Source organism: Hippoglossus hippoglossus, chromosome 16 (genome assembly GCF_009819705.1).
Source record: "Hippoglossus hippoglossus isolate fHipHip1 chromosome 16, fHipHip1.pri, whole genome shotgun sequence".
NCBI classification, from domain to species: domain Eukaryota; kingdom Metazoa; phylum Chordata; class Actinopteri; order Pleuronectiformes; family Pleuronectidae; genus Hippoglossus; species Hippoglossus hippoglossus.
In genome coordinates, this window is record NC_047166.1 from 8276549 (window position 1) to 8301908 (window position 25360).

General features: G+C 40.6%; 4 protein-coding genes across 6 annotated transcripts; 1 reads left to right on the plus strand and 3 right to left on the minus strand.

The window, feature by feature from the left end:
- Positions 1-64: 64 nt before the first annotated feature.
- On the minus strand, positions 65-4597 carry si:dkey-250k15.4. The gene is made up of 4 exons (XM_034610696.1): positions 4136-4597; positions 1917-3168; positions 1260-1384; positions 65-1137 (listed from the first exon to the last, which is right to left on the minus strand). Exons 1-4 carry the CDS (start codon positions 4166-4168, stop codon positions 520-522), a joined length of 2028 nt encoding a protein of 675 aa, XP_034466587.1. The 5' UTR covers positions 4169-4597; the 3' UTR covers positions 65-519.
- A 1559-nt stretch (positions 4598-6156) lies between these two features.
- pafah1b3 lies at positions 6157-10514 on the plus strand. Of its 2 annotated transcripts, none has more exons than XM_034610482.1 (6): positions 6157-6314; positions 6475-6597; positions 7940-8029; positions 8174-8290; positions 8446-8568; positions 9143-10514. In XM_034610482.1, the coding sequence occupies exons 2-6, from the start codon at positions 6517-6519 to the stop codon at positions 9401-9403; spliced, it is 672 nt and encodes a 223-aa protein (XP_034466373.1). In that variant the 5' UTR covers positions 6157-6314; positions 6475-6516; the 3' UTR covers positions 9404-10514. The 2 variants fall into 2 exon arrangements, with proteins under 2 accessions (XP_034466373.1, XP_034466372.1); XM_034610481.1 differs by having other exon boundaries at positions 6158-6314; positions 6472-6597.
- Positions 10515-10963: 449 nt separating this feature from the next.
- Positions 10964-18136, minus strand: ceacam1 (CEA cell adhesion molecule 1). Its single transcript, XM_034610470.1, has 11 exons — positions 17900-18136; positions 17394-17687; positions 16189-16467; positions 15802-16071; positions 14675-14950; positions 14239-14490; positions 13858-14133; positions 13472-13723; positions 12644-12913; positions 12024-12278; positions 10964-11515 (listed from the first exon to the last, which is right to left on the minus strand). Exons 1-11 carry the CDS (start codon positions 17952-17954, stop codon positions 11427-11429), a joined length of 2568 nt encoding a protein of 855 aa, XP_034466361.1. The 5' UTR covers positions 17955-18136; the 3' UTR covers positions 10964-11426.
- A 1108-nt stretch (positions 18137-19244) lies between these two features.
- LOC117776510 (carcinoembryonic antigen-related cell adhesion molecule 6-like) lies at positions 19245-23723 on the minus strand. Of its 2 annotated transcripts, none has more exons than XM_034610473.1 (6): positions 23619-23723; positions 23053-23361; positions 20869-21150; positions 20523-20777; positions 20099-20179; positions 19245-19383 (listed from the first exon to the last, which is right to left on the minus strand). In XM_034610473.1, exons 2-6 carry the CDS (start codon positions 23264-23266, stop codon positions 19349-19351), a joined length of 867 nt encoding a protein of 288 aa, XP_034466364.1. In that variant the 5' UTR covers positions 23267-23361; positions 23619-23723; the 3' UTR covers positions 19245-19348. The 2 variants fall into 2 exon arrangements, with proteins under 2 accessions (XP_034466364.1, XP_034466363.1); XM_034610472.1 differs by lacking the exon at positions 23619-23723 and adding an exon at positions 23483-23589.
- Positions 23724-25360: the final 1637 nt, after the last annotated feature.

Here is a 25360-nt window from a genome sequence, read left to right on the forward strand (position 1 = left end):
GTGATGCATTGTAGATCAACTTTTTTTTTTTTATATGGGCATGAATTAGCATTGTCATTTCACATCTGGTGATCAGAATAGCTTTATTTTTTGTATTTTATTAGCTATATTTGAAGCTTGGCTTTCCTCTATTGTACAATTGCAGAATGTGTTTTCTTGCATGTTAATGCAGCCCATACACAAAAGGAATAACTGAATAACTTTCACAATAGCACAGCCTTTGCAAATAATATTCCTCTGTACAGAATTTCCCATTATAGCACAAGTGTTAATGAAGACGTTTTCTCTGTAAATTAAAACAATGCTCCAGAGATGCAGACAACTCCTAATCGTGTGTTTCTTTATCTATTAAACAACACAAATGAATAAAAGAGGAAACTTGAGATAACAACTATTGTTATTACTTTTTATGCTAAAAATGCCACCACACAAACAAACAAATATTTTCAACATCTGTGAAAAAGACAAACATTTTGTTTAGTTGGTCAAACAAACAACTTGGCAAAGTTTGACGACACATCAGTACAGTTTCATAGGTGGGAAGGACCAGAGCTCAGGGCTCGGTAGAGAGGAAAGACGAGGTGCTGGGCCTCTTTCTAGCATGTGAGACGGGGGGTAGTGGATCATGTCTGTGTGGTAGGAGCTGATGGGAGGGCAAGTTAAAGCGGGACTGGATTGGTTAAAAGGCTGGAAAATGCTGCTCAGATTAGGATGGTGAATTTGGGAGGAGAAGGAAGGAGTGAAAGAAAATCTGTCAGGTTGAAACGGGTGTTGCTCTTGGGGAAAGTGCATTGGCCCTGCTGAGTGTCTATCTCTCAGCTGTGTTTGATAAGGAAAGAGGGGCTTAGTGTCGTTATACTGAGGCCCACAGCTCTTCTCTCTTAATGCTCTGGTGTGGTCACTAATGCTGTTATCAAAGGAATCAAAAATGACGGACTCGTTGCATTTAGCCCTGTTGAGACCGACATCCCATTGCTGAGATGCTGAGGCTTTGTCTCCCCAGCATGAGGTGGGAGAGGATGTGAACAAATAATCACGTTCAACGTTCATGCGGAACTGAGGACGGGAACTCAATCTGAGGATATCATCCGAGAGCCTGGCGGAAGCATCCACAGGGCTCTTCAATGAGTCAGCATTCTGCACAAGAAACACCAGAGAGCATTTTATTCCACACATTGTCTGAGGATTATAAAATAAAGGATAACAGCTAGGGCATATATGAATCTAATTTAAATTTGAGAGTGGCAGTGTAAACTTACCCATTTCCGGCTCTGCTGTGGCTTCAGACTGGACTTCAGGTTAAAATGCTTGCTTCTCATTTCTCTCAAAGCTGTGGTGTCAGAACATGGCTCACCAACCGCGGCGCCTTGAAATGCTGATGCATCTGAATAGAAACGGATGACACAGCTGAAAAACATGTGTGCAGTGCTCAACAGTGCTTTTTAAATTAAGAAATTAACTCAATGAACTCCTAATAAAGAGGTTCACAATATTTCAAACCTGTCTTAAACCTGATTCAGTAAGAAGTAAACATGCAAGTAAACATGATTGTATGTCCTGCAAATTAAAAAACTGCTTTGGATTTGAGGAAAAACATCATTCAACATGTTTATCAGACATAAAAGATAAATTCAGTGTGTTGAGTTAAATAACACTGAATGTAAACACAACTGTCTTTATGAGACAAACTCCACAGCACAATATGGCCCAAAATGGTCAAGATAAAACATTTCATATCAGTCGATATCAATAATCATATTCAATAAAAGTCACATATTGTACTTGTTTCTGTTGATGAGAACTGGGAACCACAATATCTAAACATAAGAATGTTGTGACTGTATGATGATATACGAATTATCACATAAATACAATATTTTCTTATTATTGAGAATTCTAACAGTTTCACTGCCCACCTGTAGACGAGAGCTCATGTGTATCTGTCATGGTCGGCTCCTGGTCATGATCCTGCACTCTGTTGGGATCAGTGTCAAAGTGACGGCGTCGCTGCTGATAGAGAAGGTTCTCCTGAAGCCGGGCTCCATGCCTCTCCTGAAGCGCCTTCAGCAGCACCTCCCTGCTCTCTGCGAGCAGGTTTCTGCTCCTCAGACGTGGGAACTGCAGACAGTCACACAAACGTGCTCCCACTGCAGAGACACACTTCGATATACAGCCAGGATCTCGTCTTCTGTGCTGTGTGAGAACGCTGTTGGTCATAGGTGAGCTGGAGAGCTGAAGTTGACTTGGGCTGAGGTGACGAGCGTGTGTCTGTTGAACAGGAGGCTCCTGGTTCCTTGGAGTAGAAATCACTTGCTTCTTTACCTTCTTATACGACCTCTTCACAATGTCTCTGTCAACTGTGGGAGTCAGCTGAAACTCTCGCTCCTTCTCGTGTATGACGGAGTTGACCTCCTCACTTATAATAACTTCAGGGGAGCTGTGCTTGGATGAGAAGATGCTTTTGTAGCTTTCAGATGAAAGATCAAGTTGTTGCTGTGGTCTCTGCCCAGGTGTAATATCTGATTCATGACGGATTGGCTTCTCTTTTTCCTGGCAAACAACACGTGTCTTTGCAGCACCGTCTTCTTTCCTCTCAAATGGCAAAACCTCATCAGTGCCGGCTTCTAACAAATCTTTACTGGAGAAAGGAGAGGGAATGTGAGGTGTCAAAGATGGATGGTTCTCCTCTTGTGCTTCCTGTCCACCGGTCTCCAACCTCCCCTGTTGACTTAACAAGCGTTGAATGTCAATAGACTTCACCTCGTGGTTGAACAGGCCATGGTGTCCTATCAGGCGGCTCTCTGTGATGATGCTGGGCTCCTGTGTGGCAGTAACGACCTTTGAAAATGGTGCATCTCTTCTTGAATTACAGATTCCATGACAAAAGTTATGGAAATGTTCTCTGCCTTTACTGGTTTGGCAATGGCAGTGCTGGTGATATGATTTCGTCTTTGAGGCCTCTTTCCCCGCACCTTTCATCTGGCTCCTCTCCTTGCGAGTTTTCAGTCGTTTTATTTTCGGCTGCCCATCGGTCTTGCAAGGGATTAAACATTTGCAGTCTGCAGGGAATCTGTTCACTGAGCAACACCTTTTATATGTTGTCTCTGATGGCTTATTTTCTTTGGTTGCTGAATCCCTGACACACATGTGGCTCATGTTTGCTTGAATCTGTGAAAACACAGCTACAATTAGTGATTTGTAAGGAAATACGATGCAGAGATAAGAGAGAGATGGGTCAATTCTACAAGACGGTGGGTCTGAGTCATAGACTGTTTATAAAAAATGGAACACTTACTGATTTCCACTAACTATCCAGAAATGAAGCCAAAATATCCTGGATATAAACGCTGCCATCTTGCTCATTTAGAGCCAGAGTCTGCTCAGGAGCAATCAGGGGATGAAGCCACGTTGCACCGATACATGCACTCAACCAATCTTGAGTCAGCCTCAGTTGTCAATCAGGATGTTTCACCCCATTCTTATAGCATCAATTCATAACTTTATCCGAATCATGAACACTTGAAGATACATCAGTGAGGTAGCAACTACCGAAAATGACAGAAACCATGTTTGAGAAAACGTATTTGAAGGGGTACTTTGACTTTTGAAGTTTGTCCCATGTCCCTTCCACTTACACGCAGGAGGTTAGGATGTATGATCGAGACACATCCATCTTCACAGACACTATAACCTGAGCTGGTCTCACCCCCTTCTCTATTGACACACAGTGTATCTACTTACCAAAGGCGCAGCTCAAACCACCGATAGTATTTCAAATGCAAGACGTTAATCTTGACAACATTTAAACAAGCTTGTTGACAAACCTTAGAGAAAATAACAAAAAATCACCTTTATAATTAAAAACTTTTGAGCCATTTATTCAACAAACATCCCAATTTAAGGCATCTTAGATTCAATAAATCATTAATAACAAAAGAGTTAACTACAAAACTGATAACATAATGGGAGGATAGCCCCCCAAAGCATGCACGTCTTCTGATTATTGGACATCTTGACACTTTCTACAGGTTACATCTTAAATCATTACAAGTTCTAACTGAAACAAGTAAACAATATCAGGGGTCTACAAAGGCAAAGTACTTGAAAACAAAAACGTACTAAGTCAAAGTCTTACCTTGTTTACGCGGCGAGTAAAATCAATAACCATCGACCACGTGGGACAGCATCCATGCAACTGTCTCTGCGGCTCCAGACGTTGGGATCTCAGATCGTGTGTTAGCCAGTTAGCTTGTTAGCTAGTTAGCCAACAGGTGGTGATCACCTCGACCAGCAGATGGATTTAAACGTGGAGCTCCAAACCTGTGTGAAGTCCCAGTAGCTTCACTGGCTCCGGACACGTGTACTATCAGATATAATCACTAGTATACAGATATTTGTACACGGAGCTGGTTCATGCTACTTACTGAAATTACCTGTCGTTATCTGCCGTTACTTGGCAACATGCAGAGGACAGCGTTGCCGGATTGGGCCGACAGGGGGCAGCACGATCTGTCCAACCGTCAAAAAATAAGTTTTTAAAAATTTAATTTATGAGAATAATTGTGTTTGTTCTCATTCTTTTTTTTTTTGTATCTATCTATTATATGAGATTTAATGTTAATGCAGTTGAAGGATTTTTCTCCTGCATGCTTTTCCAGGAATCAGGGAGTATATGATGTTGCCACGATGCATTCAATGACTTACAAAGTGGGTGGGATGCAATGGAGCACCATTTTTTTTAAGCCTAAATTAGTATTTTGGCTAATTAACTACGCCGATTTCCCTATCAGACATTTGCTTTGTGACATAGTGCTGGAAGTAACCATTAGAAGATGAGTATACTGTGGTGAAAGGATTCAAATATGCAGTAATACTCAAACAGGTTGTGGCATTCAAACGGTGAAGGTATGAGGAGGACCAAAATGCAACAGCACCAGCTTAAACAAGTGCCACAAGGCAAACTGGGTGTATGGATTCATGCAGTTGATGGCCAGTTCTGATCATCTGTTTTCCAAAATATGTTTTTCCAGTCTTCAGCTTTCATACTTTGGTCACTGTGTATCTGGTTTTCTGCATCACAACCTGAGTTACCTGAGCCTCGAACCAGCTTGAACCATGATGTGACGATTAACCAAAACTCCTGACCCACACTTGCATGAAACCTTATGTTAAATTGCTGCCACATGTGGTGTACAGGTGTTCCTGATAAAGTGCTCAGTAAGAGTTAAGTACCAGTTGATAATAAGTGCATTTGCATGTCCCTCTAATCTTGTATCTTTACCTCACCTCTCTCCATCCACACCTTCTTTACAATTTGAAACCCACTTGAATTTAGTTAAATTCTTTGGTGGGTGGAAACCACAAAACGAAACTACCAAACTATATTTACATATTTCGTTTAATATTTTAAGTATTAGGCTGTACATATGATAGAATGTAACACACAACTTAAACAATCATAATACTGAACTCCAGACAAGATGATGAATGCAGTAAGATTCAATAATGTTCATTACATTTTTCTATGTTTTCTAATCAGGGACTTGGGGCCCAATTTTCATACTCAGCATTTTTAATATACATTATTTTTAATTCTATTGCCTTTCTTTATATTTGTATTCTTTGTCTACCTCATTCTGACTTCCCTGTTGCTGTAACAACTGAATTCCCCTGGTGTGTGGATCAATAACGTTGTATCTTAACTTATTTTAATATAAACAACTTTAATGAAGTAGCAGACACATGCTGTGACTTAGTACCTTTTACTAATAAACAATAGATGCACAAAAAGGTGACGTGTTAAATAATAAATCACAACTGATCTACCTGAAGTTATATCGACAGGCCATTCAAATGAAGTTGCCAAATTATGCGGAAAAACCGTCCAAACTGGCAACGCGGCCCGCGGACGTCTCTGCGCAGCACCGTCTCCTACCAACGAGCGGGACGAGTCCACTTACACAGATGCAGGGGGGGGGAATCGTCTCATTCTTCATCTCCTCTTTCACTCCAGCAACTCGTTACTCGTCATTTATTCGCACCGTATGAAACAGAAGTCATTTCTAAACATGTACTGATATTAAAATGTCACGAAATACTAAACTGCACGAATACATATATGATGCTGCCCATACGCGACAATGGTACACGCAGCTGTAGTAAAAATTACTTCCTGAAACTGAACTTGGGGTTGACGATGATATTTTGATTTAATGGCAGCAGATTTCCATTAATATCTCTGAAAGCAGCCGCTGTGTGAAGCTGCGTTTTGCACCGTTGGGAATTGAACATCTGTATCAACCAGTGTTTGACGGGTAATTTCCTGTCACGCCACATCTGTCTTGTGTTTCTGCGAGGAGGAGGCTAGCTGGCTAACCGCGGCTAACCACCCTCCATAGATTTAGCTGCACAGGGATATTTGATTCATCGGTTTTGTTTCCGTTTCCCCCCCCACCCAAAAAACACCCCCAGTAGCACAGCCCCACCGTGACTGCGGAGCAAGTGTAGCGTCCAGTCATGAGTGCAGAAGACCCAAACCCCGCCGCCACACCCACTCCCTGTGAGGACATCCAGGGAGATGGACGATGGATGTCTCTGGTGTGTGAGAAATCCTCCTTGTTATCACGAAGGTCTCTGGGACTTGCTCCCCTGGTTTTTACTCAGCTGCAGCACCACAGCAGGCCCGGATCGTCAGGTTGCTCCAGTGTGAATGAGTAGTTTACACCTTGATGACTGAGTGTGTTGAGTTTTGAGGAAGGTGTCATAGCTGCTGAGGATGATCCGAGTCAGACACATTGTGCTGCGTGTTGCTCAGGGCAATAAAACAATGTCTATAATGATCACTTTATACATTTCATCAATAGCAACATAACGAGGTTCAGTATATATATATATATATATATCTATGTATTGCTTATGCATTGTGTAAGAACAGTGAGGAGGTGTAGGACATAATTGATCAACCTCATATTTGTAAAATGTTGTTGCTGTTTATCAGGTGTTTGCAGAGTTTAAAACCACAACCTTTTGTGATATTGACTGATTTGAATTCAGTCTACAGATTTGAATTTCATAATAACCGCCAGCATTTCCATAAATTGTTCGAATCGGGCTATAAAACAAAGCAGATTAATAATTCATTGGTTGCCATTTTATTTTATATGTGACATGACTGTATTGTAGAGCTGCTACAGTATCTTTGGTCGGTAAAGATTTTTGCAAACATCATTTTCTGTGCTGTGAAACTTGATGTTCCGAGTTCAATCAATTTATCAGAATTATCAGCATATGAATTAACAATGAAACTAATTGTTAGCTCCGGTCCTACTGTCTAGTTTAAGAGTTGTGTATTTTGTAATTTGTCACATTGAAAAAAAAAAAAAAATAATAATATAATACATAATATTCAGCATAATATGCTTTGATATTTAATCCTCTCATAATCCTCTCATAAAATATCGTATCCAGTATTCAGGCAAATAAGATTTGAATCTCTGGGTTATGTACAGTAAACTAAATGTATGTGTGTCTCAATATCTCATGCACATTTTTTAAAAAAAATGTTTTTAAGGACTGCAAACAACATTTATTTACATTATGGATTCATCTGTATATAATTTATAATATGTAAGCAACTGGTTAAAAATGAATATTAGACTCTCCTATAGGCCCAATGAGATGTAGTCAGTTTGCTTGTTCAACCATCAGTTAAAAACTTTAATTTTTGCTTTAAACTATTAATCTATTACCATGATAATTGTTGATTACTTTTTTTATTGATTGACTAATTGACGAATCATTGGAGCTCTGTTTATTTTGTCTGTGCTCAACTGTAATGCCTTACCTTTAAGAGTCGCCTCTGATGTTGCATCTATTGGGATGTTTGTTATCAGAAAAAAGAAATGTCTTAACGTTTGTTTTTCCCTTTTTCTCTCTGCAGCACAACCGCTTCGTGAGCGACAGCAAAGACAAAGAACCCGATGTCCTGTTTGTTGGCGACTCTCTTGTCCAGCTCATGCACCAGTTTGGGGTAAAACATAAACCACGTTCCTATATGTGTCTTGTCCGTATGTTGTTTTTGACACTTTGTGATGTTCTCATAAACACATATGCACACTGTCTAATCGTGTGACCTTAATGATCAGCATGTGGACATGTTGTGGTTTGCCTGCAGATATGGAGGCAGCTGTTCTCTCCTCTCCATGCCCTAAATTTTGGGGTGGGGGGTGATGCAACACAACATGTGCTCTGGAGACTGAGCAATGGTGAACTGGATAACATCAGCCCAAAGGTCCAAAACGCTGCAAACACGATCACGCTTATGTATTCACACAATAGGCTCATTGTGCTCAAGTTTGCGCTGAGATTCTAAATCCAGGTACACTGACCCCAAGCTATCAATGACATCTGCTTAGTCACACGATCTTTCCTCTTTTGTTGTTGCAGGTTGTTGTGCTGTGGGTAGGCACCAACAACCACGGCCACACTCCTGAACAGATCTGTGAAGGCATCATGGCGATTATCCAAGTCATCAAGAACAAGCTCCCCAATGCCAACACGGTTGTGCTCGTAGGTTTTCTCTGATACCGAAAGTGTTAATCTTCTTATCTGTTCATGTAACCGTCCAAATGCACAGTTTTCCCCTCATCTCAGTTTCATTAGTTGAGGTAAACTGGCTTAGATGCATTGCAGTTGTTTTGTTCAAATTTTTCCATATCTGTCTTCAGGCCATACCCACATGACCATATATAACTTAGAACTTTAAAGCTCTTTTCCAGCTCCATCTTTATCTAAACACTATGATATTCCCAATATGAAAGAGGAAGCAAGACACATACATTTTCAGTTCCGTAGTTGTCCCATATGATCAAATCAGCGTGTGTGTGGCCTCAAAGTGTGATGATTTAACACAGAGTGACCCAGATGCATCTGCAAGGTATTTCTGCATCCTGTAGGGCTATAGACACAATCTAAAGTTTATATACACCAAAAAAATGATGATTTCTTCGTCATTATGACAACATTTACATTCCATTGGACACAGTTGGAAACAGTTTTTCTATAGGGAAGATATTTCCGAAAAGGTCCGGGAGCATTGCATTTTCTCTTAACAATACATATTGTACATACTTTTGTTTTCCAGGGAATACTGCCCAGGGGTAAACTGCCAAACCCTCTGCGGGAGCGAAATGCCAAAGTGAACATGCTGGTGCAGGAGGCCGTATCGACCCTCCCCCACGCCTCTTTCTTCGACGTCAACCCCGGCTTTGTCCACTCCAACGGTAGCATTTCCCACCAGGACATGTACGACTACCTTCACTTGACTCCCCAGGGCTACCAGGCCGTGTGTCAACCCCTGCACGCTCATCTCAAGTCCATGCTAGATAAACCTGCTGAGAATTGAGCAGCCAGTGCACCTGCTTACACTACCACAGTGGTCCTCCTCCCTGTTCCCAGAGAGCATCGCAACCATCAGTCAATTATTAAGGGCTAAGAGCTGCACACACTATTTGTGCAAGTCCTCTCCAAGGCCAGGGTTGGTGACCACTGTTAGAGGTAATGGGACCATTAAGTTTTTGGTGTGTGTGATACAGTCAAAAATTAAATGTACTGTGCTATAGAGAGACAAAGTCCTGCCTCTATTCCCGGTAAGCGTCTGTTCCACTAGCTTTTTGTTTCAAAAGTGTTTTTCAACAAAAAGGTTTATTTAATTTCTTTGCCACATGACATAAGGGGAACTATTTGCATTATCCATTGAGATCAGAATGGTTATTAATAAAGGCTTTAAAAAGATGCAGCAACTTGAACATGCTGTAGGTCAAAACATTAATTCTGCACCTTTTTTTTACTTTTATTTATAACGTTATGCTCTCTCCAGCTACAGCGCTCCTCTATCAAAGCAGCTTGATTTACCTGGACTTTTTTAAGAAGGAACCTTCAATGGCAAAATACACTGTCAGAGTGGAGTTACTGGCACATTATTTGAGACGGGCTGTGAGACTGTAGCACTTAAGGTTCCAAGAAATCTGATAAAAAAATCGACAAGATACAAGAAATGCCCTGTTTAAGAAATCCCGTTAATTTGTCTTTTGGTATTCTCAGTTTCACTAAGTTTAATGAATTCAGTTTACTTGTCAATAGCTTTATTTGCTCTTGTTGTGATGCCTTATGTCTTTTTGTACATGTTAAGTTGGATGACCAAATGTTTTTCACTGCCCGTTACTGCCTACTTGCGTTTCACGTCACATTTTCATTATTGTCTTTGTACCTTTTTGCTTTACCCGTTGTGACAGTGACAGATTTTGTTGTGAAAGGCTGTGTTTATTTGAGTAGCTTGTGAAGTCACATTAATCCACCTATAGTTGCTTGTGCTTCAGGTGCAGTCCTCTCTGAAATGTAATGTCCCATAGGTAATCTGAAAGGCTTTACTTCACACTACAATGCTTCTGAATTATGCCCCAGGGTGGCTGATTGTGTAAGTGATAGAAAATGCATTAAACATGAAGACCAAATGATTTCAGGATCCCTTGACTGATTGATCGGATCTGCGTGTTGATGATCATTTATTGTCACTGGAGTGCTGCTGCTTTTTTTTAGACCACTAGATTCATCTGTAGTACATATACACAGGTGATGCCCACAAGAGATCTACTGTTTCTGGACGACTGGTTCTGTCTGAGGAATATCCGAAACCACAAGTATCGCTTTGCTCCCATCTCCATCCATCTGGCACCTCCTCCAACAATTACCACACATAATACAATTTATCATACTTAGTATTTAGTTTGTATTTAGTATCTCATCAGTTTATATGTAATGAGAGCCTCAGTACCAGAGGAGTTAATTTTACTAACCCATGCTGCTCTCGTGTATCTGGGTCACTTGGGAAAGGGAAGAGAGATGCTGCCTTTTTCTGCAGTTTGACAGACGCAATAACAAACGGAGTTAAATTGTCTCCACAAAACTGATTACGTAGATTTTTATTGATTAATAAATAAGTACAGTGAATCAAAGTATGATCAAATATACATTTACTTACAGTTTAATATTATCACACAACAGAAAATAATTGCAAGTAGAACCAAAGCAGAGGAAGAGACTTGCAGTTTTTCCCCTCTGTTAAACTATGTACGTGTATAGATATTTCTTTTTAATGAAACTGGCTCCAGGAAAGTAACAACAGCCCCCACAACCATAACATTAACCATACTATTTTAACTCGCTAATTAAGATAACAGTTAACATTTAAAAAAACAAAACGCAAAGCAAGCATTGCAATAATAAGATAATTTGCATCTTTGACATCGGTTTGAATATGATGAATATTGAATATGTTCCCTTTTATTTTACAGTATGTTTGTTAAATAGACTGTAGAGGGAGAAAGAGGCCTTCACACTCTGGCTATGGATTTGTCAGTGTCGAGGACTCAGGTGAACAGCACAGGGACGAACACAGCAAACAGACCCATCGTCATCAGACCACCTCCGGATGAGAAGTGGACGGCTGTGGCGCGACCTGGGAGAGAGAGAGATGGACGTTAATAATGAGGAATGAAGTGACTTGCATGTTGTATGTATGTTTACAAAATGACTCGGGTGGATGTGATCGTATTCGTTTTTTAATTATCCATAAGATAGAGCAAGTTGATCCTGAGCACATCAGATATCACAAAAACACGTTTGCTCAATTTGTTATTAAGACGATAAACGTATTTTGAAACCACATTAAAAACTAGACTGGCACTCAGTAGAACACATTCCTCCGTCAAGGCCCAACAGTCTTAAATGTGCCTCATTTTTCCATGAGTGACTCTGTGGGAACACCTTATTTCACAATGTTTAAAGAAAGGGAAAATAAATTCCTGGATCTGCTCCCTGATCTGGATCCACACCCAAATTGTATTGGCTCCTCCCATTCATATACCACACCCTTCCACCAAGTTGAACAGAAATCCATAAAGTTGTTTTTGTGACAGACAGGGGTGAAGAGATAATGAGGCAGAGGAGATGTGAGGCTTACTCACCCGTCACATTGACAAATTTCGACGTGTACATGCTGATCGTGGTCACTGGATTTCTTGCCACACATATGTAGTTCCCAAAATTCGCTGGAGTTACAGCGAAAGTGATAGTGGGGCCAGTCTTTATCACCGCTGATGAGTTGTTGTTTAGATACCAGAAGAAGTCGCAGTCAGGCCGAGAATCAGCGGAGCACATCAGTAAAGCACGGAGATCCATTCCTACAAATGGACCACTGATGTCCATACTCAGAGGACCATCTGCAAAGAGACACAGAGAGTTGGTCAGAATGATGTGAGATGATTCGTTATATTTATTACAATATCTTACTTTGGCACATTTACTGTCCTAAAGACATCCTTACTCTGAGCAGCATTTAATTCAGGTCAAAATTACAGTGAAGGCACAGATAATATTACATTTCTTACACATGTGTAAGTGTCACCCATAGTTTGACTTCTAATAACACAACTGTTGTGCAAGGACATACAGCAGATATGTGACTCAGCAGTTTTTCTGTGTGCGCCTCAGATAAAAAAAAACTAGTTCCATTTCTTTTTCATCCCCTTGTGCGTCTGAACATTTGCATTTTGTCTATAGTTCCTCTTTTGCCTACGATACTCACAGTTCACCAGTAGTGTGTACATGGGGCTTTTGAATTGAACAGCCATATTCTTAGCGACACACTGATATGTCCCGTCATTGTCCGTTGTCACTGGGGTGAAGTGCAGCGTGTTGTTTTCCATGTGGTAGTCAGTGGCGTTCATATTGAGAATTGTGTTGTTCTTCATCCAGTAGATGGTGTCGTAGGGCCCAGTAACTTCACAGGTGAGAGTGAAGTGTTCAGAGCTAATTGGAACGGTGCTGTTTATGATCCTCACTGACAGTATGGCCTCTGTAGACACAAAACACAGCAAGTTAAGACAGCGAGGCATCGTCAAATTAAAGGAGACATATTACGCTCATATTCAGGTTCATCATTTTAATTTGTGTTATTACTTCAAAAGGTTTACATGCTCGATTGCTCATACTGTCCATTTGTGCAGTGTCTCTGGATTAAGATCCTGTCTCTTTAAGGCCCCCCTCCTGATGAGGCCTAGTCTGCTCTGATTGGCCAGTTGGCCCACTTTGTTGTGATTGGTCAACCGTTTCCAGTGCCTATAGAAAATGTCAGCCTCCGCATTCGCTTTAAATGGCTTTGTTGGGGGATGCGCTAGATTTGCAGCGAAGTGTGTACTATGCAAATGTACATCATGATGGTGCGGACCCATCGGCCAGACTATTGTTACAAAAACAACCTATATAAAACACTAGAGGAAAGGGAAAACTGAGAAAGCATAATATGTCTCTTTTAAATAAACCAACATTTGACCCGTTACAGAGTCACACAAGATGAAATGTCCACATTTCCTGATAGCTCACCTAACCCCTCCCCATACTTGAGTGTTCTTACCAACGACCGTGAGCATCTTGGAAACGCTGCTGTTCTTTCCCGTCACATGATTGTACGCCATGCAGGTGTATTCTCCGCTCATGTTTAAATGCAAAGGCTTGGTCATAAACATTGACGTATTGGACAATCCGGTGCCATTGAACCACCAGCTGAACTGACTGGACGGCACTGACATGGCGGAACAATTGAAGGTTGCGACATCTCCCGTCTCAGCATACCTTGGTCCAGAGATGACAGGTGTTTCTGGTCCGACTGCAACAGCAAAGACAATAGTAGGTTCTCTAGGCCTTTAAATATCTCAGCATGTTGCCATCCACTTTGTAAAACCATCAGTTATGATAACGTGCCACCTACAGTAAAATAAATCCTTTTAATGTTATACTCACAATTGACGATGAGCTTGTGAGGAGGGCTAGTCATATTTCCAACAGCGTTCAAAGCTATACATTTGTAATATCCAGTATCATTGCGGTATAGTGAGTCGAAGCTGAGTGTCTTGTTATTCATATGGAAAGCATATCCGCTGTCTACATGCAGTACCGAACCATTTTTCATCCAATAGACATGATCAGCAGGTCCGGTCACATTGCATGTTAGCGTGTAGGAATGACCTTCTTTGGGAGGATCCATTGGTGCTTCTACTTGGACGTCTGTTATTGGGTCTGAAACAAATCAAAAGTCATTTAGTCCTCATCGTCTGTCACCATTCCTCTGTGTAAGTAGGAAAAATATACAGAAACACAACATTTTCCACCAACGAGACTCACCAACAACAGTAAGCATCTTCTGTGCGGTCTTGTTTTGGCCGGTGATGTTGTTGTAGGCCATGCAAGTGTAGATCCCGCTCGAATCCTCAGTTAGACGAGGTGTTACAAACTTAGCTGTATCGGCCTTGAGAGAATTATTGAAATACCATTTGTAGTGGGCGGGAGGGTTTGATGATGCATTGCAGGTGAGTGTGATGTTGAGTCCTGCCTTCACCACGGATGGTCCCATGATAGTTGGCATCTCCGGCCCATCTGAACACATGGATATTAACTTAAATCACCTTCATTGAAAACATATGTCATTCATTCGATGCAGAATTTTGCATGGAGAGAGAATTTCCACTCGCACCAACAATCTCAGGAGGTATTTTGTGATTAATTGACTACATGTGACCAGATTTACGACAGTGACGACGACAGAAAATGAAATACTCACAATTCACTACGACCACGTAGGGGCTGCTGGTCATGTTGCTCACAGAGTTGAAAGCCTGACACTTGTAATCTCCATTGTCTGAACGTTGGATTGGGTTTAGAATCAGTGTCCTGTTGTTCTTATCAATGATCATTGTGTTGTCAGGAACAATAATCTGCCAGTTCCTCCACCACTGGACACTGTCAACAGTTCCAGTCACCTCACAATGCAGAGTGAAGGGCTCATTAAGTATCGCTGGTCTGCCGATACGATTCACCTCCACAGCTTCGAGTGGATCTAATAGAGGAGAAGGGTATAGAGAAATTTGAATCCACACATGGATGAAGTTTGCCATAAATCTGAGGGAACAGTTTCACAGTTGGGGGTTATACTTATTTCCTGTGTTGCAGAGACCGCCACCTCTCTCATATCCGTCTACTACATATAAGGAGGCAGCCGCAACAGTGAGTTTAGCTTATCATATAGAGTGAAAACAGGAGGACAGCTCACCTGTCTCACAAATTCTACCAACCAGCTCCACTTACGTTCTCTAATGAACACATTATATTTAATAACAAGTGAAAATGTTCCAATACCATTTTCCCCCCTCGTGCTGTCGATTCCGATACCTGGACTTATCGGCTAATACTGATACCGATACCAGTGTATTTAAAAAAAATAACAACGTATGCAGGCCTAATATGTTGTGACCAGTTGTACTACACTACTCGAAATCACTTCTTCTTTGCTGCTCTAAATAAAAGCACTCACCAGTGGCAGTACAGCACAACTACTGTTTTGGAGCAATGTAGAAGAAATGCCTTCATGGGAAAAGAAAATTATAAATATATTTGGTTGAAACTAATATTTCTTTAAAGATTTCCATATTTTTCCCTGAGCTTTAGAGTTGCTGGTCGGTTCATTTTATTTTCTTCAGAAAAAGCTCTCGCCAAATTCTTTCAGTCCGAATGCAAGGCTAGGCTAACCACCTGCATGCTCCATATTGAAAATAAAATAGCCCTAACAACTCTCCAATCCAAATTTGTATTTTTAAAAAAAAACTAAACCTTGAGCAATTTCTGTGAAGTAATCAGACAAGTCAGACAAACAACCAACAATCCTCCAACGTACAACAAACTGAATCTTACCCAAAATCTGGATCATTGTACTTGCGCTGCTGAACCTGGATGTGACAGGATTGTGAAATACACATTTGTAATATCCAGAGTCGCTCTCTGTAACGTTGTTGAGGTTAATCCACGGGCCATGGTTGTTCAGAGCCCGCCCATTAACCATCCACTCAATCGTCGCTGTAGGACTGGATAACGTCGAGCACGACAATGTGAGATTAGATCCTGTTCTGTAAATGTGGTCCGACTCCGTGGGCAGGATAATCATCGTTGTGTTACTTGGGCCATCTGAAGACACGACGAGAGGGGAATTGTTTTCAGAGTTAATGTAAGGAGTTGACTCATTTATCAATATCATATTTGACCTATTGTCTAATATTTTATTTGACTTTCGTAAAAACTCACAGCTGATGTTCAGGAACACAGGGGGACTGGTTGCAATGCTGATACCATTTGAAACCTTGCACTTGAATTCCCCGTTGTCATGGCGGGTCACGGGGTCTATGGTCAGGGTGGCGTTTCCATTACTGAGCTGTACATTCGCACCACTGACCACAGTGTTGTTGATCAGCCAAACATAAGACAGGGACGTGCCGTTGGACACAGAGCACATGAGGACGGCCGTGTCATTGATCGCCACCAGATTGGTTGCTTTTGCCGTCAGGGTCACATTTGAAATTGGCACTGTAGAGAGAGAAAACACAAACATGCTGGACATGGAAATGCTGAGGTTATACTGAATTGTAACCCTTTTGATTAAATATACATTTAATCCAGTGGCACTGGATATTCTCATTGTTCAAATATTATATAATTTCAGACAATATAGTCAGAGGCAAAGGCTGCAAGCAAACCTGCGAGCCTGGGCAACTCGGTTATTGGAGACAACAGTAAGCCTTCTGCTTCTTTTTATTCCTTTATTGTTAATGCTGTCTCAACTTTCTGCAATTGTGTTTTCACACTGCAAAAGAGCCAACCATGTTCAGGTTGGTCCAGACCGAGACCCCCTCTCTTGGTCGGAACAGATTTTGATCCGTTTGTCCGGACTGTGGACTGAGGCAGAGATCCGGACCAAACACGAGACCAACTTGAGGCCAACTTGTTACCATAGATTCTGTATATGATAAATGGCATGACAGCCCCCCCCCAAAAGTGAAGCCAAAACATCGGTATTGCCCCCTGGTGGCTGGCTGCTCTATAAGATATAAACCCTGTGTCCCCCATGTTAGCAGATAGGACATGGGCCAAATAAAAAAGTCAAAATTTTTCACAAAGATTGTGTCTGTCATTGAAGGCTTTTCTTTTGTTAATCACCTTGTTGTTTGTTCAAGTGTTAATTTTTCTGGAAAGTTTGGTTTTGGACATGTTAAAATGGGGTGAAGACTCCTGATTGGTCAAGTGGGACCTTGACACCGCGGCTCAACACCACTATCTACTGCGCAGATTCAGGCAGGATATTTTGTCTTCAGTTTTGATCAACAGGAGAAAGTTGAAATGCATCGTTTTTTTTCATATACAGTCTAGAACTTGAACCTTAATCCACATTTCTAGGATATGAGTTAGTATTCGAGGGAGTGAGTAAACATGATCAGTGATAAAATGCTCCTTACCTCGCACGGACAGTGTTAACTCGGCATGAAACACATTCACTGCCTGTAACGTGTACACTCCAGAGTCTTCCAGCTGCAGTGACCTTATGGCCAACGATGAAGTGGTTGAGTTATATGTAACTCTATCACGCCAAGAATCACTTATGATAGGATTTCCCGCAAAAAACATCACAATGATGTTGTTTTCGAACATCCATACCCCTTGAGTGACATTTGTCTGGCTGTACAGTGTCACATTGCTGCCCACAGCTACAGGGTTCTTAGAGGCATGTATTGTCTGGCAGGACCCGCGATCTAGAATCAGAAAGCAAGCGACAGACAATGTATTCAGTCACCCTGAGCTGTGGTTATCATCTGCACACAATTATTAATATAATAACTTATAAAAACACAAAAATACACTGAAGTGGTACATTTAAAAAGACCCTTTCAATGTCTGAAATGATGATCAATGAAATATAATATGTAAAATGAGTTGAAGTTTAGAAGCTATAATTCAGTCTTACCTGTTGTAAAGGTTATCGTGGCCAGGATTAGGAGAAACACCACCGAAGACTCCATTCTCCTCAGTTTCTCTTCAGGCCTTGACACCGTCTGTGATGAATTCAAATCTGGCGATATTGTTTGGTCACAGTCGCCTTGTGATCTGCAAATATTTGCTCTGCATCGCTCTAGTTTTCTGTTCACCTTGTGCAAATGCTTACCCCCAGTGTACCATCACAGGGCCACCCCTCACACACACACACACACACACACAAACACCAACCACACACACCACACACACACCCTGGCCACACCTTGTTTTGCCCTGTCCACTCTGAGGTTTTACTGGTACACACCGAGGAGTGTCCATTTACTGTAAACCTCTGTCGTTTGGCAACTTTTATCCGACCAGACTGATGCGTCATGGGGATATTTTGTAAGTGTACTGCATGACTTGGAAGAATAAGAGCATCAAAGCCCTCATACTGTGGAATCACATACTCGTTAACAAATGGTGCCGAGCAGCGTTCTCTGATGCATTGTGAACAAGCGCTTACACAACATCTTTGAGGAATAAACCTTGGAATATTTGAAAAAAATAAAAGTAGAATAGCCTTCACCTTCTTATCAGTCAATTTGATCTTTCTATCTGATCTTGCTGTTATGGGTGATTTGGTGATGAGCTGTTGCATTATGATTACACTGACAAGTTTTAATAGGGGACAGAGGACTGCCTGTCCTTTTACAGGACCTTTCACGTTGTCTCTCTCTGTTTATTGTAACCAAATAGGATGAATATTAGTTGTTTTGTTTGTGAACAAACGAGATAAGAAGGTTTTTCCATAAGAGGAACACAAAACTTTGAAATATTCCAAATAGCCCTTAAGAATATTCAAATTCTTCTGAGCTTGGTCACAGAAATGAACATTTCCTTGTGGTTAAAGGCGTAGGAATCTGCTGTTGCTACATCAATAAGATTTATCTCAGCCTTCTTCTGAAACTTATCTTATTCAAATAATGAAAGCAGTCGATGATGTCATGAGTGCTCAGCACTACACGACCAACAGAGACCTGAAGGTACAACACTCAAAGACTGTACAAACAACCACAGGGCGTTGTGAACAATACAACATGGAGGGGAAATGATGTGATGAATATTACATTAACTTACAATGCTGTATTAATAGAATTTGTGACACTTCAATCAGGCAAGCTCAAACTTTTAACCTTTACCACTGACCCCAAGAGAGGACACAGGTTATCCTCAATTAACTTGTCCGTGCACTCACACACTCACACACGCAGACATACACACACACACATACACACACACACACACACACACACACACACACACACACACACACACACACACACACACACACACACACACACACACACACACACTGTTGTTCTGAATGCTTTATTGCATGTTTACATAAAAGTTAGCATGTCAAATTTATTTCACTGCATCAAAGTCGTCCATGGACTGAAGGAACAGCAAAATCTGTGAAGGATAAGCAGTTGGTCAAGTTATTAGTCAAATTAGTAATGTTACTGTGTTCGAAAACTGTATTTGTTTTATTGTCCTCTTATTTATACTCTATATTCCTTTTTCCTCCATTTTTTTGGCAACACAAATACTATAAATTTTTTTAACTATACAATCAATGTTTGACAAGTTATATTGGTCTTAATTGGGGGACACTGTCAATGGTTAATCGAATAATCAATTGAATACTTTTCTTTTAATCTAAACGTATTCTACATTTTTCTGCTTTTTAGTTTTCAATGACTATATAAATATAAATATAAAATATATATAAATAAGATCTTTATGTTTCAGACTTGTGGTTATCGCCAATAGTTTTTTAGTTTATTATTTCTATCACCCACAGTAGTACAGTATGTGCAATGAAATACAATAGAGATTTCTGGAATCATGAATTGGATTCTTTTAGCCGATCATATTGATCAACAATGTAATAATCTTAACTTATGTCGCAACAGGAAGCAGATTTGACTTTATATCGGCTTCCTGCAAATATAATTTATTCATTTGATTCATCATATGTTAAAGACAACAACTAATCTGATTAATGGAAAAACGTCACTGTTTCAAAGGGATTATACCACTTCTTTCTTTTATGGGAGAAAAAGAATTGAGTATGAATAATAAAAAATGTCATGTATTTATTACATGAAGTTATTCTACAACTTGCCTTGCAACGAGAAGAGGAATCCCACCGATAACAGCAGAGAGAGGAGCCACACATTGACGGCCTGTTGTTTAGATCCCGACTCTGTAGAGACAAACCAAAGGAAGAGTGAAGTTGGGAACAAACTAAGAAATATGTATTTATTCATGGTTTAATGTTTAGGGACTGATACAATCCACACAGACAAACATCCCTAAAAGGGGTTTTATGAAAACATTAGGTTGAACAGAGGGCCTGAGACCATGCAGTTAAACCATAGGACATATTCAAAAAATATCTGTGAATCTAAAAAAAGCGCATGTCAAGTATCATCTGAAAACAGCTAAGTCTCGCCTTTAACATTTTCCAGATCTTGTTGCACATTTGAAGAAGGATAGAAGAAGAAGAAAACACATGAAAGCTGATGTCGCTATACCAACCAACTCACTTGTTATTGTGACGTGTGAGCTGATGCTGCTGTTCATGTTGGTGTGATTGTTAAAGGCCACACAGGAATAGGGACCACTTTGATCCTCGGTGACGCCGTACAGCTCCAACAGTGGGCCGGTCCTGTTCAAAGAATCTCCTCGGAAAGCCCAGTGGAGCTGAGCTGGAGGGTTGGACTGAGCGGAGCAGCGCATGGTCAGATTGGATCCAACTGAAAAGGATCCATTCACTGTGAGAGCCATGTTGTCTGGGCCGTCTGAAGGAGAGAGGCAGAGAGCACATTAGAGCTCAGCTGTATGATTACATGTGTTAATCATTACCATCATGATTATGATCATCCTACTCACAGATGATGGTAAAACTTAATGGATCACTGGTGCCGTTACTGACAGGATTGGACACACGACACCTGAATGGTCCGGGGTCATAGCGGCTCATGTTGACGATAGTGAGAGAGGAGTATCCATCGGTGAGCTGAACTCTGTCGCTGGCCGTGACCTCGGAGCTGCCGTTCATCCAGAGGAAGGAGAGGGAGGATCCAGAGGAGACAGAGCATGAAGCGACTGCTGAAGTGTTGAACTCAATGAAGTCGGTTTGATTTGCCTTCAGCGTTACATTGGAAATGGGTTCTGTGGAAGACATGATGACGTAGACATCCATTATGGATGATCCATACAAAAACAAGACAACAACAACCAAAACCCTGTATGTTAACGTTAACAACTACTCTGTACAATCTAATACAGCACAACTGGCACAACAAGTATTTTGGGTGAAATTGTCTGAAAATTAAATTTTACATTTATTGTTGATCCTATAGTTGAAAATGGTGTTTTACCAACATTACTCTGAGATTAGACTTGTTTTTGTATAGATAATATAATGTGCTTTATTTATGTAATAATATTTAACAATATATAATTATTTTAGATGTATTTGTTTACTGTTTGAAGACATCTCAACGATACATCTTATCTATATAACACCATCACTATCTATGAAGTTAAGTCACGCAAATAAAACAAAACCCTGAACGTTACAGGCATCGTGACTTTGTTAGTGAAGTGATATAGTATGAAAACATTTAGTGTTTGTCAGTCTTACTCAGTTATGTCCACTTTAAGATGATTTGATACAACTTAATTATAAATTAATAAATGTATTTTTAATAAGGTTTAATTAAAAGTGAGAAAACCCTGACAAAAAGTCATCATGTAAAAAAGTAAGACATCATGATAAAAGATTATAACTTATAATAAAGATTTTTTTCTCTGCACCTCCTATAATGAATGTTTTTAGCATCATACTAGCAGACAAAATATGCTCTTATCAAGAATTATCACAGAGCTATAACACTGTTACAATCATTTATACACTAGTCACATAGCCACGATGCCACAAAAACCTTTTATTAACCTTTAATTTGATTTTATTAAACTATGTAACCATCAACCATTTATGTTTTTTTAATTTTGCATGGATAAACAGGGCTGTGTTGTGGGCTACTGACGGAGCAGAAACAGTTTCTGTGAAAATGAAGGAACACAAGCTCACAGGATAGAGGCGAGTGTTGACGGACACAGACAGAGACAAAGCAGATGACACCGTCATGTGAGCAAAAGGGCAGCCAAGCCTAAACACATGCAGGCGGTCACAGTCAGTACTGGGCTGCGTGAAGTCATTCCAACTGTGATGAAGCAGGAACTTCCTGAACGTTGTTTTGGAATCTTTGGGAACCGGTTTTAGTAACGAGGGCACGGTAAACAAGTCGTCAGCATTTTCTCTCCTCCCCCTCTAAATGTTTAACTGCACTTGTTCAATGCAAACAAATTGCAAAATACTCTGTGAAAGTGAAACTCTACCTTTTCATGCTTCCTTTGTTCCCATTATTTTTTTTGTATAATTCTTTTAAATATGGTTTTCTGCTGTTTTCATGAAGTTTATGCTTGTCCTGCTTCACTGCCTCTGTCCATGTCACTATTTTTATTATAATTTCTGTTCTGCCTCTTAAGCTGATTTCCTTGTTGACTTTAGGTTGGATGGGGGGAATGTGGAGGACTGATTTATTCCGGTTAAGCATTATACGCCCATACACCCACATGGACTTACTCAGCAATGGCCACAACAAAGCCTCATTTTAGCCAAATGAAGGAAATAACTTTTGAATAATGGGTCAGATTTTTGTGACAAAAGGCGTTCACCTGCTCAAATGTCCTTAAGAAAAATAGAATAAATAAGATAGTGAGAAAAATGATGAAATATCTGTCTATGCATTTGTTACAGGTATTAATTTTTTACTAAACCTTGTTGATTGGATTCAACATGGACTCAATATTTTCCAGGAACTTCAATTATGCAGACAAAATGGTGATGTGACTGTTTCTGTTTTGAAACACTTCAAAAATCAAATCCATATTTCACTTCTTTCTATAAATTCAATGTTTCCGAGCAGCTGGAGCGTTTCTCGTGGCTCAACCAGTAAAATCGGATACTCTGACCCATGAATATCAACCATCGGTGTGTTGTCTCACCATAAACAGAGATGGAAGCGTTGGCCTGAAGCTGGGGGTCAGTGCTCTGCACCACGTAGACCCCTGAGTCAGCCACCCTGACGGAGCTCAGAGTCAGAGCTCCAGTGAGGACGTTGACTGTGGCCCTGCCGCTGTAACCGGGGACCACCGCCTCCTGGGCCCCCACCCAGTTGAGGATGAGGGAGCCTCCCACTGTCCAGGTCCCTCTCTTCATGGATGGTGGAGGAGACAGAGACAGTGTCAGCGTGGCCCCGACCACCGCAGGGTTGGTGGAGGCCTGGATCTCCACAGCAGCAGAGGCCAGAAAACCTGAGGAGGAGAGCGATGTTCGTTAGTTACTATAAAACAAATCACACAAAGGACTTCTTAGATTTGCAGCCACCACTTGTTAGATTATCCTCGCAAATCCACCAGCTGTAACACGGCTTACATTGTATTAAACCCAGCAATATAATAGCCAGGGCTCCTTCTCGTTTCATCTCCATTTTGAGGGTCTGAGAATATCCTCACTATTTCTGCTCTATTATACACGTCCATTATACGTCCAGCCCCCTGCCCATAAATACCTGCAGTGGCAAATCAATTCCTTATCTGCAGGTGTTTCTGTTTATTGGGTGTCCACTCTTGTCAAACTTACAAAAGGTGCATTACGTTTCACGTTTACCATCCTGGGTGAAGTTTTACGCCCAATCGATGAAATGACAAATTATGACAGAGGGTATGTGGGGCACGACTGAGGAGTGGGGGCTGTGGGAGAGTTTTTTTTATTCCTATGCGGTTCTACCCTCCACAATAGCGCTCAGTAAACACCTGTGTCATTATTTGAACTGCGGTGGTGCAAAGTTCAGTATCTGAGTGCGCCTGTGTTACACACAATAGGTGAGACTGATATTGTTATTTGTGGAGCATTTGCAGTGTACTATAGAGAACAGGAAGTGTGAGCATTATAGGCTAAATATTCTAAATATTAAACTGACTGGTTTGCTATCAAAATTCATTGTACATGTAGTAGTACTTATTATAATACTTAATAAATACTTACTTAAAATAGATGTTGCATGAAACAAACTACTTCAGAATAATATCATATATTACTGGACTAACATCACTTTAATGTTGACGCCGGTAAAAGAGAGGCTATTTTCTTTCACTTTAAACATCACTGGGTATCCTAATCTATATAACTACACAATAATTTGATTATATTGTTGTATTGTGTAATCTGAATATTTCAAAAACCTACATTTATACAAATGGTTGTTTGTCTCTGTTTTCAGCCCTGTGATACTCTGGCGACTGGTCCTGGGAGCACCCAGCCTCTCGCCATCTCCCTCTTTAAAAGCCATGTCATTATCCATCAATGTGTTCAACATTACGTAACTTTCACTGAGTAATAGCGCCATCTGCAGCTGCACGTAGGGATTCATTCTGTTGGGCCTATCCACGCTGCAACAAACAAACTTATTCTCAAAGCTTCCTGGCTGAATATTCAAAATAAACTTTGGTTTTCATTACTTCTAAAGTCTTTTCAATATCTTTATAGTTCGGAATGACTCTTTTTGGACCTGATTCTGACAATTGAATCTGTGACTATCAGTCAGTTCCACACTTCTCACAGGAGATGGTACCTTGAAGAACAGACGCTCAGGGTGTGGAGTGAGAATGAAAGATGAGACATTCTCCATATTCCATGTTACTGAACCATCAAACTCATTCTGAAGCTGCTAAGGTGGAAAAGAAGTAGTGTTGCTTTGAAACCTTTCATAACTCTGACAGCTTTTGTCTTGATTACACACAAACATATCTCATTCAGATCATTCATTTTATTCCCCTCTGTTGTATCTGAGATCACAGCGCCTCCCTCTGGACATCAAACAACATGTATCCTCTGTATCACCACCATACATTTTTAGTTTACAACAAAAACAGCAGATTTGCTTCACATACTTTGTGTTGGGTGAATTGAATAAAGCCCAGATGTTCAACTCTGGTGTGTAACTCAAAAAATGACACATTATATTGTGGTATCACACCAGGCAGCTGCAAAAGCCTCTGTCTCCCTCGTCTGTTTGCTCTGTACGTTCCTCTTTGTTCAGTCTCAGAAGAGAGAGAGAGGTCGATGTGTCATAGACGACAGGAGCTTTAGAAACAAATCAGTGTACGTGAGTCAGGCTTCACGCAATTCATTTTCTAGATAGAGACTGACTTCATGAAAGCCCCTATTCAGTATGGAGGTGAATCAGTAACCATTAATGTCATTGGTCAACCTCAAGGAATGTATACATCCAGTCTGTTAGGAGGCGACACC

What these genes read in the sequence shown, in the direction of transcription:
- pafah1b3 (XM_034610482.1), top strand. Translation starts at nt 6,517, where the DNA reads ATGAGTGCAGAAGACCCAAACCCCGCCGCCACACCCACTCCCTGTGAG. An exon ending in ATGGACGATGGATGTCTCTG is followed by an intron (nt 6,598 to 7,939) that starts GTGTGTGAGAAA and finishes TTCTCTCTGCAG; the next exon opens with CACAACCGCTTCGTGAGCGA. An exon ending in AGCTCATGCACCAGTTTGGG is followed by an intron (nt 8,030 to 8,173) that starts GTAAAACATAAA and finishes GTTTGCCTGCAG; the next exon opens with ATATGGAGGCAGCTGTTCTC.
- si:dkey-250k15.4 (XM_034610696.1), bottom strand. Translation starts at nt 4,168, where the DNA reads ATGGTTATTGATTTTACTCGCCGCGTAAACAAG. An exon ending in TTACTCGCCGCGTAAACAAG is followed by an intron (nt 3,169 to 4,135) that starts GTAAGACTTTGA and finishes GTGTTTTCACAG; the next exon opens with ATTCAAGCAAACATGAGCCA. An exon ending in CACAGCAGAGCCGGAAATGG is followed by an intron (nt 1,138 to 1,259) that starts GTAAGTTTACAC and finishes TTTCTTGTGCAG; the next exon opens with AATGCTGACTCATTGAAGAG.
- ceacam1 (XM_034610470.1), bottom strand. Translation starts at nt 17,954, where the DNA reads ATGGAGTCTTCGGTGGTGTTTCTCCTAATCCTGGCCACGATAACCTTT. An exon ending in TGTGTTCCTGAACATCAGCT is followed by an intron (nt 16,072 to 16,188) that starts GTGAGTTTTTAC and finishes TCGTGTCTTCAG; the next exon opens with ATGGCCCAAGTAACACAACG. An exon ending in GTACACACTACTGGTGAACT is followed by an intron (nt 12,279 to 12,643) that starts GTGAGTATCGTA and finishes GTCTCTTTGCAG; the next exon opens with ATGGTCCTCTGAGTATGGAC.
- LOC117776510 (XM_034610472.1), bottom strand. Translation starts at nt 23,537, where the DNA reads ATGGAGATGAAACGAGAAGGAGCCCTGGCTATTATATTGCTGGGTTTA. An exon ending in CGCTTCCATCTCTGTTTATG is followed by an intron (nt 21,151 to 23,052) that starts GTGAGACAACAC and finishes TGTCTTCCACAG; the next exon opens with AACCCATTTCCAATGTAACG. An exon ending in ATTCCTCTTCTCGTTGCAAG is followed by an intron (nt 19,384 to 20,098) that starts GCAAGTTGTAGA and finishes TATCCTTCACAG; the next exon opens with ATTTTGCTGTTCCTTCAGTC.